A 13,248-nucleotide genomic window follows, 5' to 3' on the forward strand; every position below is an offset into this window, starting at 1 on the left:
CCTTGACCCACTTCAATTCGCATACCGTCGCAACCGGTCCACATCAGACGCCATTTCCCTGGCCCTACACTCATCCCTAGAGCATCTCGAAAACAAGGACTCCTACATCAGACTCTTATTTATTGACTACAGCTCTGCCTTCAACACCATAATCCCAGCCAAGCTCATATCAAAGCTCCAAAACCTAGGACTTGACTCGCCACTCTGCAACTGGATCCTTGACTTTCTGACCAACAGACCACAATCAGTAAGAATGAACACCAACACCTCGTCCACAATAGTCCTCAACACCGGTGCCCCGCAAGGCTGCGTACTTAGCCCCCTACTCTACTCCCTGTACACACACGACTGCATGGCAAAACTTGGTTCCAACTCCATCTACAAGTTTGCTGACGATACGACCATAGTGGGCCGGATCTCGAACAACGACGAGTCTGAATACAGGAGGGAGATAGAGAACTTAGTGGAGTGGTGCAACGACAACAATCTCTCCCTTAATGCCAGCAAAACTAAAGAGCTGGTCATCGACTTCAGGAAGCATAGTACTGTACACACCCCTGTCAGCATCAACGGAGCCGAGGTAGAGATGGTGAGCAGTTTCAAATTCCTTGGGGTGCACATCACCAAAATCTATCCTGGTCCACTCATGTCGACGCTATCACCAAGAAAGCACAACAGCGCCTTTACTTCCTCAGGAAACTAAGGAAATTTGGCATGTCCACATTAACCCTTACCAACTTTTACAGATGCACTATAGAGAGCATCCTCTCGGGCTGCATCACAGCCTGGTATGGCAACTGCTCGGCCCAGGACCGCAAGGAACTTCAGAGAGTCGTGAATACCGCCCAGTCCATCACACGAACCTGCCTCCCATCCATTGATTCCATCTACACCTCCCGCTGCCGGGGGAAAGCAGGCAGCATAATCAAGGATCCCTCCCACCCGGCTTACTCACTTTTCCAACTTCTTCCATCGGGCAGGAGATTCAGAAGTCTGAGAACACGGACGAACAGACTCAAAAACAGCTTCTTCCCCACTGTCACCAGACTCCTAAATGACCCTTTTATGGACTGTCCTCATTAACACTACACCCTTGTCTGCTTCATCCGATGCCAATGCTTATGTAGTTACATTGTATATCTTGTGTTGCCCTATTATGTATTCTCATGTATTTTCTTGAATTCTGTTCAATTCCCTTTTCTTCCCATGTACTGAATGATCTGTTGAGCTGCTTGCAGAAAAATACTTTTCACTGTACCTCGGTACACGTGACAATAAACAAATCCAATCCAATCCAAAGAACCGCTTCTGTATTGTATGACCCTTTGACATTTTGTGTACTGTTAGCTATTCAATTACAAGGTTTAAAACAATCCATTTGTGACGTGGAGAAACATAAATTTCTACTGTGAGCACCAACTAACACCAGACAAAATGATCACAAGAGCTACCAGCTTGTCATTAAAAATTCAACTGGTTCACGGATGTCTCTCAAACCTATATATGATTCCCGTCCCTTACTATAACAATTTTCAAGGGATGACTACATTCAGGCCAAAAATGGGTGGGCAATAAATGTGACTTTGCAATGATCCTGAGTATTGTTTTTTAAATAAAGTTTTCAAATGCATTTTGCTGGATGATCAGGATAATAAAAATACTCATGAAGACGGTACTTAAAACATAAGATTTACTTGTACATTAACAAAGGAGCAGGGGCAGGCAGAAAAGTGGAGTTAAGATCACAATGAGATCAGCCATAGTCTTATTGAATGGTGGGGGTCAGTCAGCTCAGTTGGCTGGACGGCCGGTTTGTGATGTGGAGTGACGCCAACAGTGCGGGTTTCTTGTGCTGGCTGAGGTTATCCATGATGGTCCCACCTTCTCAATGCTGCCCCTCGCCTCTCTCAAAGGAGAGACCAACCTATGGTCCTCTGGGACTTCAGCGACTTTCGTTTCATTGAATGATGCAGCAGGCTGAATGCGCTGAATGGCCTACTCCTGCTCCTATTTCTTTTAGTTTTGAGGCTATTCAGGCCTTCGAGTCTTCACCGCTATTCAACAAAATCATGATTGATCTGATTGTGGCCTTAATTCCACTTTGCTACCTGTCCCCCATAAACCATAACTCTCTTGTCAATCAAAATTGTCCAACTGAGCCTGGAATACATCCAATGGCCCAGATTCGTTTGCTTTCTGGGGAAGAGAATTCCAAAGACTAACAACATTCTTAAGAAAAAAAACCTCATCTCTTTAACTCATCTCCATATTAAATGGAGATTTTTGAACCGTCGCTTGACCCACGAAGGGAAAATGCCTCACAGTTAATGGGAGAAGTAAAGAAGCTATTGACTCAAACACAGCCACATCACTTCCTGCTCTTCAGAGTTGAAAGGTCAAATGGAGATATACATTTTTTTCAAATAGTAGACAAATAAATTAATGAGCAACAACACTAGGGATGAAATGTGTGCCTGGCTGCTTCTCATCAGGACTAGGTGGAGCTGAGGCCTTCCTTCAAATTATTTGATACATTCACAATGACACACCAAGTATATATTATATATATATATATTATAATATCAGTAGTAACCAACGGTTATATTATAATAAATCTGTAGTGTAATATCACTTTTGTTAAGATTGTGTGTCAAGAAATAAAAGCAAAGATAGTTTCCACATGGACAAAGTTATCTGAAACTTAGGGAGGGAACATGCTGAGGCGAGGGGTGGGTGGGGCAGTAGGCTCCACCATAGGGAAGGGGGAGTGCCCATCACCTTCCCGACTCACCCTCCACCCCGATTAAGTAAGGAGCAGAGAAGGTGATGAGAGCATTCCCGCCCTGAGGCCAAGTGAGCCCCTCAGGTGGACAATTAATGACCACTTCAGGTCTTCACGTAGCTGCCGCTGGAGGCACAACAAGCCACATGGAAAAGACACCCAGTAAAAGATTGGCCAGCAGCTCGACGGCAGGTGCTTCACCCTTAAAAGCATCGAAGCCTAAGTGGCAGGCAATTAACTGCTGGATTCACGGTTAAACCCAATAGAGCTTCAGAAAACAGTCATGGAGGAGTTGCAACCAGCATGGCCATTAAATCTCAGTCCTTAAGAAAGCAAGAATAATCTCCATAATAACATGAAGAATACCAATTTTCTTCCGTAAATACAAACTAACAAAATTGCATTTTCAGAACTTTCACTAATCAAAGTTGGGACATTTCTGCCATATTGTTAGCAAGTTAGCCAGAGACAAAGGAATGAATATTCTTAGTTTTTTTGCTGAAAAGGAAAGTTTATGCATTACCTTTTTGTAATCAAAAATAACTCATTTAAAGTTTTAGATTTTAGAAATGAAAAATAAAGCCAAGGAACCAACCTTCAACATCATTCCAGCCTGCTCAAATGCTCTGTGGAGAACAAAGGAATCACAGGTTGAGGAAATATTGCATCATAAATCTACAGTACAAAACTGGCAATAATTCATTAATTTCACATAACAAGAGAGGTAAAAGATAGGTGATGCTGTCCCAGACAGATGTAGTCCACGTCATACCGAACTGATAATGCATAATAGCACTACTCAGGAGGCAATCGCCATGTTCCAACACAGATTGCTGCGGTTAAGAATGAATTCACCAGGCCACACACCCACACCCACAGAGTTCCAACATTTTGGCCAAATATATAGTTCCCAGTCAACATGGTGTGTGGCTTGGAGATGAACTTGTACTCACCTAGTGACCTTCTAAATGGGAAGGATCATGGGTTGGAAGATGTTGTCGAAGGAGCATTGATCAGTTGCTGCAGTGCATCTTGTAGATGGTACGCACTGTTACCAGTGGTGAAGGAAGTGAATGTTTAAGGTGGTGGATGGGCTGTCAATCAAGCGGATTGCTTTGTCTTGGATGGGAACTTCGAGTGTTATTGGAGCTGCACTCATCCAGGCAAGTGGAGAGTATTCCATCAAACCCCTCACTTGCGCTTTATAGATGGTAAACTGTCTTTGGCACAGAATTGAGCTTCTGACCTCTTGTAGTCACAATATTTATATGACAGATCCAGTTCAATTTCTGGTCAATGGTTTGCTGATGGTGATGGATTCAGTGATGGTAATGCCATTGAATATCAAAGGGAAATCAGTGGATTCTCTCTTGTTCGAGATGGTTATTGTATAGCACTTGTGGGATATGAAGTTTACCAGCTACTGATGTCTATCGGGAGGCGGAGGGGGTTATTGAGAGGAGTTATAGGGAGGTAGTCACACCTCAGGTAAAAGAAGGTAGATGGGTTACCGTCAGGGGAACGAGAGGGAACCGGCAGGCAGTGCAGGGATCCCCTGTGGTCGTTCCCCTCAATAACAAGTATCAAGTATACCGTTTGGATACTGTTTGGGGGGGGGGGGGGGGGGGGGGGGGGGACGACGACGACGACGACTTACCAGGGGTAAGCAATGGGGCACTGATCTCTGGCACAGAGTCTGTCCCTGTTGCTCAGAAGGGAAGGGAGAAGAGGAACAGAGCACTTGTCATTGGGGACTCCATAGTTAGAGGATCAGACAGGAGGTTCTGTGGGAACGAAAGAGACTCACGGTTGGTGTGTTGCCTTCCAGGTGCCAGGGTTTGTGATGTCTCTGATCGTGTTTTTGGGATCCTTAAGGGGGAGGGGGAGCAGCCCCAAGTCGTGGTCCACATAGGTACCAACTACATAGGTAGGAAGAGAGATGGGGATTTGAGACAGAAATCCAGGGAGCTAGGGTGGAAGCTGAGAGCTAGAACATGTTACCCGTGCCACGTGCTAGCGAAGTGAGAAATAAGGAGAGAGAGGAGTTGAACACGTGGCTACAGGGATGGTGCAGGAGGGAGGGTTTTGGTTCCTGGATAATTGGGGCTCATTCTGGGGTAGGTGGGACCTCTACAAACAGGATGGTCTTCACCTGAACCAGAGGGGTACCAATATCCGGGGGGGGGGGGGGGGGGGGGGGAGGGGGGAGAGATTTGCTAGTGCTCTTTGGGGGGGGGGGGGGGGTTTAAACTAATTCAGCAGGGGGATGGGAACCTAAATTGTAGTCCCAGTGTACAGGATGTTGAGAGTAGTGAGGTCAGGGATAGGGTTAAAAGTTCGAAAGAGGGCACCGGCAAGCAAGATGCTGGTTTGAAGTGTGTCTACTTCAACGCCAGGAGCATCCGGAATAAGGTGGGTGAGCTTGCAGCATGGGTTGATACCTGCGATCTTGATGTTGTGGCGATTTCGGAGACATGGGTAGAGCAGGGACAGGAATGGTTGATGCAGGTTCCTGGATTTAGATGTTTCTGTAAGAACAGAGAAGATGGTAAATGAGGGGGCCGTGTGGCATTGTTAATCAAGGAAAGTATTACGGCGGCAGAAAGGACGTTTGAGGATTCGTCTACTGAGGTAGTATGGGTCGAGGTTAGGAACAGGAGAGGAGAGGTCACCCTGTTGGGAGTTGTCTATAGACCTCCAAATAGTTCCAGAGATGTAGAGGAAAGGATAGCAACGATGATTCTCGACAGGAGCGAGAGTAACAGGGTAGTTGTTATGGGGGACTTTAACTTTCCAAATATTGACTGGAAACACTATAGTTCGAGTACTATAGATGGGTCAGTTTTTGTGCAGTGTGCGCAGGAGGGATTTCTGACACAGTATGTAGACAGGCCAACAAGGGGCGATGCCACATTGGATTTGGTACTGGGTGATGAACCTGGCCAGGTGTTAGATCTAGATGTAGGTGAGCACTTTGGTGATAGTGATCACAATTTGGTTACGTTTACTTTAGCAATGGGCAGGGATAGGTATATACCGCAAGGCAAGAATTATAGCTGTGGGAAAGGCAATTATGATGCTATTCGGCAAGATTTAGAATGTATAGGATGGGGAAGGAAACTGCAGGGGATGGGTACAATCGAAATGTGGAGCTTTTTCAAGGAACAGCTACTGCGTGTCCTTGATAAGTATGTACCTGTCAGGCAGGGAGGAAGTTGTCGAGCAAGGGAACCGTGGTTTACTAAGGAAGATGAAGCACTTGTCAAGAGAAAGAAGGCGGCTTATGTTAGGGTGAGACAGGAAGGCTCAGTTAGGGCACTTGAGAGTTACAAGTTAGCCAGGAAGGACCTAAAGGGAGAGTTAAGAAGAGCGGGGAGAGGACACGAAAAGTCGTTGGCGGATAGGATCAAGGAAAACCTTAAGGTTTTCTATACGTATAGCAGGAACAAAAGAATAACTAGAGTAACATTAGGGCCAATCAAGGATAGTAGTGGAAAGTTGTGTGTGGAATCAGAGGAGATAGGGGAAGCGTTAAATGGATATTTTTCATCAGTGTTTACACTGGAGAAAGACAATGTTGTCAAGGAGAATACTCAGGTACAGTCGACCAGGCTAGATGGGATTGAGGTTCACAAGGAGGAGGTGTTAGCAATTTTGGAAAGTGTAAAAATAGGTAAGTCCCCTGGGCCAGATGGGATTTATCCTAGGATTCTCTGGGAAGCCAGGGAGGAGATTGCAGAGCCTTTGTCCTTGATCTTTATGTCGTCTTTGTTGAGAGGAATAGTGCCGGAAGACTGGAGGATAGCAAATGTTGTCCCCTTGTTCAAGAAGGGGAGTAGAGACAACCCTGGTAATTATAGACCTGTGAGCCTTACTTCGGTTGTGGGTAAAATGTTGGAAAGGTTATAAGAGATAGGGTTTATAATCATCTTGAAAAGAACAAGTTGATTAGCGATACTCAACACGGTTTTGTGAAGGGTAGGTCATGCCTCACAAACCTTATTGAGTTTTTCGAGAAGGTGACCAAACAGGTGGATGAGGGTAAAGTGGTTGATGTGGTGTATATGGATTTCAGAAAGGCGTTTGTTAAGGTTCCACACGGTAGGCTATTGCAGAATATAAGGTAGTATGGGATTGAAGGTGATTTCGCGGTTTGCATCAGTAATTGGCTAGCTGAAAGAAGACAGAGGGTGGTGGTTGATGGCAAATGTTCATCCTGGAGTTCAGTTACTAGTGGTGTACCGCAAGGATCTGTTTTGGGGCCACTGCTGTTTATCATTTTTATAAATGACCTGGAAGAGGGTGTAGAAGGATGGGTTAGTAAATTTGCAGATGACACGAAGGTCAGTGGAGTCGTGGATAGTGCTGAAGGATGTTATAGGATACAGAGGGACATACATAAGCTGCAGAGCTGGGTTGAGAGGTGGCAGATGGAGTTTAATGCGGAAAAGTGTGAGGTGGTTCACTTTGGAAGGAGCAACAGGAATGCAGAGTACTGGGCTAATGGCAAGATTCTTGGTAGTGTAGATGACCAGAGATCTCGGCATCCAGGTACATAAATCCCTGAAAGTTGCCACCCAGGTTAATAGGGCTGTTAAGAAGGCATATGGTGTGCTAGCCTTTATCAGTAGGGGGATTGAGTTTCGGAGCCACGAGGTCATGCTGCAGCTGTACATAACTCTGGTGCGGCCGCACCTGGAGTACTGCGTGCAGTTCTGGTCACCACATTATAGGAAGGATGTGGAAGCTTTGGAAAGGTTCAGAGGAGATTTACTAGGATGTTGCCTGGTATGGAGGGAAGGTCATACCAGGAAAGGCTCAGGGACTTGAGGTTGTTTTCGTTAGAGAGGAGAAGGCTAAAAGGTGACTTAATAGAGACATACAAGATAGTCAGAGGGTTAGATAGGGTGGACAGTGAGAGTCTCTTTCCTCGGATGGTGATGACCAACATGAGGGGACATAGCTTTAAATTGAGGGGTGATAGATATAGGACAGATGTCAGAGGCAGTTTCTTTACTCAGAGAGTAGTCGGGGTATGGAACGCCCTGCCTGCAACAGTAGTAGACTCGCCAGCTTTAAGGGCATTTAAGTGGTCACTGGATAGACATATGAATGAAAATGGAATAGTGTAGGTCATATAGGCTTCAGCGCCACCCCCACGCCCCCCCACCCCAACAGGACCCCGGGGGCCGCTCGCGCTGCCTGCTCCCGCCGGCACCAGAGGTGGTTTAAACCACGTCGGCGGGAGAGGCCGGACAGCGGCGGGATTTTGGCCCATCGCGTGCCGGAGAATCGCCGCGGGGGGCCCGCCGACTGGCGCGGGGATTCCCACCCCCGCCGATTCCCGGGTGGCGCAGAATTCCGGCCACGGCGGGGGCGAGATTTACGAAGGCCCCGGGCGATTCCCTGAGGCGGGGAGGGGGTCGGAGAATTCCGCCCCAAGTGCAAAAGAGGTCACCAAACCTTTCTGGTTCTATACAATAAAACAGCAAGTTGGTGAGAAACTGCATGAGGCCAAAATCAGATATCAATTATAGCAAGGTACTGCAAAATCATAATACTAGTGTGTAAGGTTTGAATAAGCAATACATTTTTCTTGCTATTGTAATGGACACAAGCACAATTATAAAGAAGCTGCAATAGCAGAACAAAAAAAAGTTTGCCCCTAAAAATGGAACAAAATGGATCTTTACCACCTAGCAGCAAGACAAATAGATAGAATTGAAGTAGAAGGAATAAAGCCCATGAGATTGCTGCCATGTGAAGTTTGAAGTTTCATGCGCACATGCAATAAAGCAGTTTTGTTCTGCCCATTTTGTATAAACCACTAATAAAATCCCAACAAAATGAAAAAAAAAAATGTTGGCAGGCACAGGGTCCTGGCATTATCTGAGCTTGAGCTGCATGTAATTAAAATTCCACTTTTATTCAGAAAACTTTAATGCTCATTATTTTTTAAAATTATCTCAGTTAGGAAGTTTGATTCTTCCACCCTGCATCTTTCAATGCCTTTGTCATCATTACCAAATTCCAGAGATTCTGAAATTTGAATTGATCAGATATACAAAGGACATGTTTGTCCTCGATGGCTCCAACCCATTTGAAGGGCACTAGTTCAGCCTCCAACTTCACTATTTACAATAAGTTTCATTTAATTCTGTGCTGCAATAAAAATAAGAACAGTAGGAATTTACAGTACTTACTTAGCAGCATGGAAGAAACTAGAATGAACAGACTGTTAAGGAAGACAAACAAAAGTATCAGCAGCAAAATCATATCATTACACATTGTTAATTCAACTAGTCAATTTGATCTCAGACAGACCAACGTCTCATCTGGGTTTTAGCGCTGTTTAAAATATGCCAATGAGAAGTCATTAGTTCCTTTTGGGGTTCATAGTGTTTAGAAACTTTCTTTACTGTGCTGACTTCAGGATCTTGTAATAGATTCCAAAGAGAAAATGCTGGAAAATCTCAGCAGGTCTGGCAGCATCTGTAGGGGGAGAAAAAAGCTAACGTTTCGAGTACAGATGACCCTTTGTCAAAGCTATAAGACAGAAAAAGTGGGAAATATTTATACTGTGGAGTGAGAATGAAAGCCGAGTCATAGCCACAGAAACCCAGGGAAACGGGGTGCTAATAGCCATAGAAACCAAATGCAGTCCCCAGAGGGAACAAAAGGCATGAAGGCCAAACAGCAGAGAAACTATCAGAGGGTAAACTGTGACAGATGTAGATGTGGGGAGAGGGGAAGGGGGAAGCAGAGGGGAGAAAGAGTAAGGAAAGGTGGATAAGATGGTGGGGGGGTAAATATATATAAAGAAAGATAAGAGAGAAATAAATGGTAAAAGACAGTTAAAATGAAATGGGATGAAAAAAAATGGGTCAAGGCGGGGTAGAGCTAATCATCTGAAGTTGTTGAATTCGATATTGAAACCGGAAGATGAGATGTTGTTCCTCCAGTTTGTATTGAACTTCACTGGAGCATTGCAGCTGGCCAAGGACAGACATGTGGGCATGGGAGCAGGGTCTTGTGTTAAAATGGCAAGCAACGGGAAGGTCAAGGTCCTGAATGAAATGAAATGAAATGAAATGAAAATTGCTTATTGCCACGAGTAGGCTTCAATGAAGTTTACTGTGAAAAGCCCCCTAGTCGCCACATTCCTGCGCCTGTTCGGCAGAGGCTGGTACTGGAATTGAACCGTGCTGCTGGCCTGCCTTTGGTCTGCTTTTAAAGCCAGTGATTTAGCCCAGTGTGCTAACCAGCCCTAATGCGCACAGACCGAAGGTGCTCAGCAAAGCGATCACCCAATCTACTTTTGGTCTCTCCGACATAGAGGAGACCACATGGGGAGCAGCGAATGCAATGGACCAGATTGAAAGAGGTACTAGTGAAACTGCTTAACCTGGAATGAGTGTTTTGGGCCTGGAATGTGTAAGCATCTGGGTTAAACAGACTGGCATGATCGCTTTGCTGAGCGCCTTTGGAATGTGTGCATTCAGGACCCTGGCCTTCCCGTTACTTGCCACAGGCCTCTCAACATCTAGCCTTCAACTTACATAACAATGGTATGTACAGAACTGAACAACTTGAAACATCCTCTGATGTACCTTATTTCTATAAAAACTAAAATTTTTGATCAATACCATTTGAAAATATTACATATAAAACCAATAAAAGGACTTCCTTCAGTTAGCCAGCCATTTCAACATAATAAAAGGATACGCTCTATTGTTCTGATGTGACTCGGCTTCTCTTAGGTAGGCATCCTTTGCTTGGTCATACTGTTTTGCATTTTTGAATGCAACAGCTATAAATAAACAGAATAGAAATACATGTATTTTTAAAAAGAACCATCTTTATTTTAATTCCAAGTGGAGGAGAGATGTGAACGAACAACACTATATATAGCAATTTTCAGTTAATCCTTCAGTCTTCCTCAACCATGGAAACACAGAAAGTGTACAGCATGGATGAAGGCCCAAAACCGCCACATCTCAACTCGTGCTCTGCAAACTACAGCACTTCAAATGCATCTGCAAGTATTTTTTGTTATTGCAATGAGGGTTTCTGTCTCCACTACCCTTTCAGATTCCATGATGTGGCGATGCCGCCGATGGACTGGGGTTAGCACAGTAAGAAGTCTTACAACACCAGGTTAAAGTCCAACAGATTTGTTTGTAATCACTCGCTTTCGGAGCATAGCTCCTTCATCAGATTCATTCATTCAGATTCCCATCAACCTCTGGATGAAATAAAGCTCAATTCCTCACTAATGATTCCATAATTTTTTTTATCTATGCACCTGGTTGCTGAACTCCATACTATCCACATGGACTCCATACTAGACCCCTCATCATTTTATATACATCAGTTAAACCTCCCCTCAGCCTTGTCTGTTCCAATAAAATAAAATCCAGCCTATCCAAACTTTCCTCAAAATTCAAATTCTCCATTCCTGGCAGTACCTTCATATATCTCCTCTGTATCCTCGGTGGTATAGCGCAGTGAGAACTGTGAGCAGTAATCTAGCTGTGGCTTAACTATTGTTTTATACAGTTCTAATGTAAATTGCCTGTTCTTAGATCCTATGCCTTAACCAATAATAGAAGCATCCTATCTGCCTTCTCAACCATTTTATCTACCTTCAAGAATCTATGCTCCACCACACTTATCAGCATCCTAACAGAGGAGAGGTCACCCTGTTGGGAGTTGTCTATAGACCTCCAAATAGTTCCAGAGATGTAGAGGAAAGGATTGCAAAGATGATTCTCGACAGGAGCGAGAGTAATAGGGTAGTTGTTATGGGGGACTTTAACTTTCCAAATATTGACTGGAAATACTATAGTTTGAGTACTAAGATGGATCAGTTTTTGTGCAGTGTGTGCAGGAGGATTTTCTGACACAGTATGTAGACAGGCCAACAAGGGGCGAGGCCACATTGGATTTGGTACTGGGTAATGAACCCGGCCAGGTGTTAGATTTAGATGCAGGTGAGCACTTTGGTGATAGTGATCACAATTCGGTTATGTTTAATTTTAGGCTATTTTAATTTTAGGAACCTTATCAAACACCTTACTGAAATCCATATACACCACATCAACCACTTTACCCTCATCCACCTGTTTGGTCACCTTCTCGAAAAACTCAATAAGGTTTGTGAGGCATGACCTACCCTTCACAAAACCGTGTTGAGTATCGCTAATCAACTTGTTCTTTTCAAGATGATTATAAACCCTATCTCTTATAACCTTTTCCAACATTTTACCCACAACCGAAGTAAGGCTCACAGGTCTATAATTACCAGGGTTGTCTCTACTCCCCTTCTTGAACAAGGGGACAACATTTGCTATCCTCCAGTCTTCCGGCACTATTCCTCTCAACAAAGACGACATAAAGATCAAGGACAAAGGCTCTGCAATCTCCTCCCTGGCTTCCCAGAGAATCCTAGGATAAATCCAATCTGGCCCAGGGGGATTCGGTTATGTTTAAGTTAGCAATGGGCAGGGATAGGTATATACCGCAAGGCAAGAATTATAGCTGGGGGAAAGGCAATTATGATGCTATTCGGCAAGATTTAGGATGCATAGGATGGGGAAGGAAACTGCAGGGGATGGGTACAATCGAAATGTGGAGCTTTTTCAAGGAACAGCTACTGCGTGTCCTTGATAAGTATGTACCTGTCAGGCAGGGAGGAAGTTGTCGAGCAAGGTAACCGTGGTTTACTAAGGAAGTTGAAGCACTTGTCAAGAGGAAGAAGAAGGCTTATGTTAGGATGAGACATGAAGGCTCAGTTAGGTCACTTGAGAGTTACAAGTTAGCCAGGAAGGACCTAAAGGGAGAGTTAAGAAGAAAGAGGACACAAAAAGTCGTTGGCGGATAGGATCAAGGAAAACCTTAAGGCTTTCTATAGGTATATCAGGAACAAAAGAATAACTAGAGTAAGATTAGGGCCAATCAAGGATAGTAGTGGAAAGTTGTATTTGGAATCATAGGAGATAGGGGAAGCGTTAAATTGATATTTTTCATCAGTGTCTACACTGGAGAAAGACAATGTTGTCGAGGAGAATACTCAGGTACAGTCGACCAGGCTAGATGGGATTGAGGTTCACAAGGAGGAGGTGTTAGCAATTTTGGAAAGTGTAAAAATAGGCAAGTCCCCTGGGCCAGATGGGATTTATCCTAGGATTCTCTGGGAAGCCAGGGAGGAGATTGCAGAGCCTTTGTCCTTGATCTTTATGTCGTCTTTGTCGAGAGGAATAGTGCCGGAAGACTGGAGGATAGCAAATGTTGTCCCCTTGTTCAAGAAGGGGAGTAGAGACAACTCTGGTAATTATAGACCTGTGAGCCTTACTTCGGTTGTGGGTAAAATGTTGGAAAAGGTTATAAGAGATAGGGTTTATAATCATCTTGAAAAGAACAAGTTGATTAGCGATACTCAACACGGTTTTGTAAAGGGTAGGTCA

At 44.4% G+C, this 13,248-nt stretch overlaps 1 protein-coding gene across 1 annotated transcript in view; it reads right to left on the bottom strand.

Annotated features, from left to right (window-relative positions):
- Nucleotides 1-13,248, bottom strand: part of napgb (N-ethylmaleimide-sensitive factor attachment protein, gamma b) — a 62,352-nt gene that overhangs the window by 34,502 nt on the left and 14,602 nt on the right. Inside the window, exons 3-5 of the mRNA XM_038808672.1 lie at nucleotides 10,508-10,592; nucleotides 8,986-9,003; nucleotides 3,378-3,408 (exon numbers count right to left, since the gene is read on the bottom strand). Coding sequence (XP_038664600.1) covers nucleotides 3,378-3,408; nucleotides 8,986-9,003; nucleotides 10,508-10,592 — 134 coding nt within the window. The remainder of the gene's footprint in view (nucleotides 1-3,377; nucleotides 3,409-8,985; nucleotides 9,004-10,507; nucleotides 10,593-13,248) is intronic.

The sequence above is a fragment of the Scyliorhinus canicula genome, chromosome 10 (assembly GCF_902713615.1).
Source record: "Scyliorhinus canicula chromosome 10, sScyCan1.1, whole genome shotgun sequence".
Lineage (NCBI taxonomy): Eukaryota > Metazoa > Chordata > Chondrichthyes > Carcharhiniformes > Scyliorhinidae > Scyliorhinus > Scyliorhinus canicula.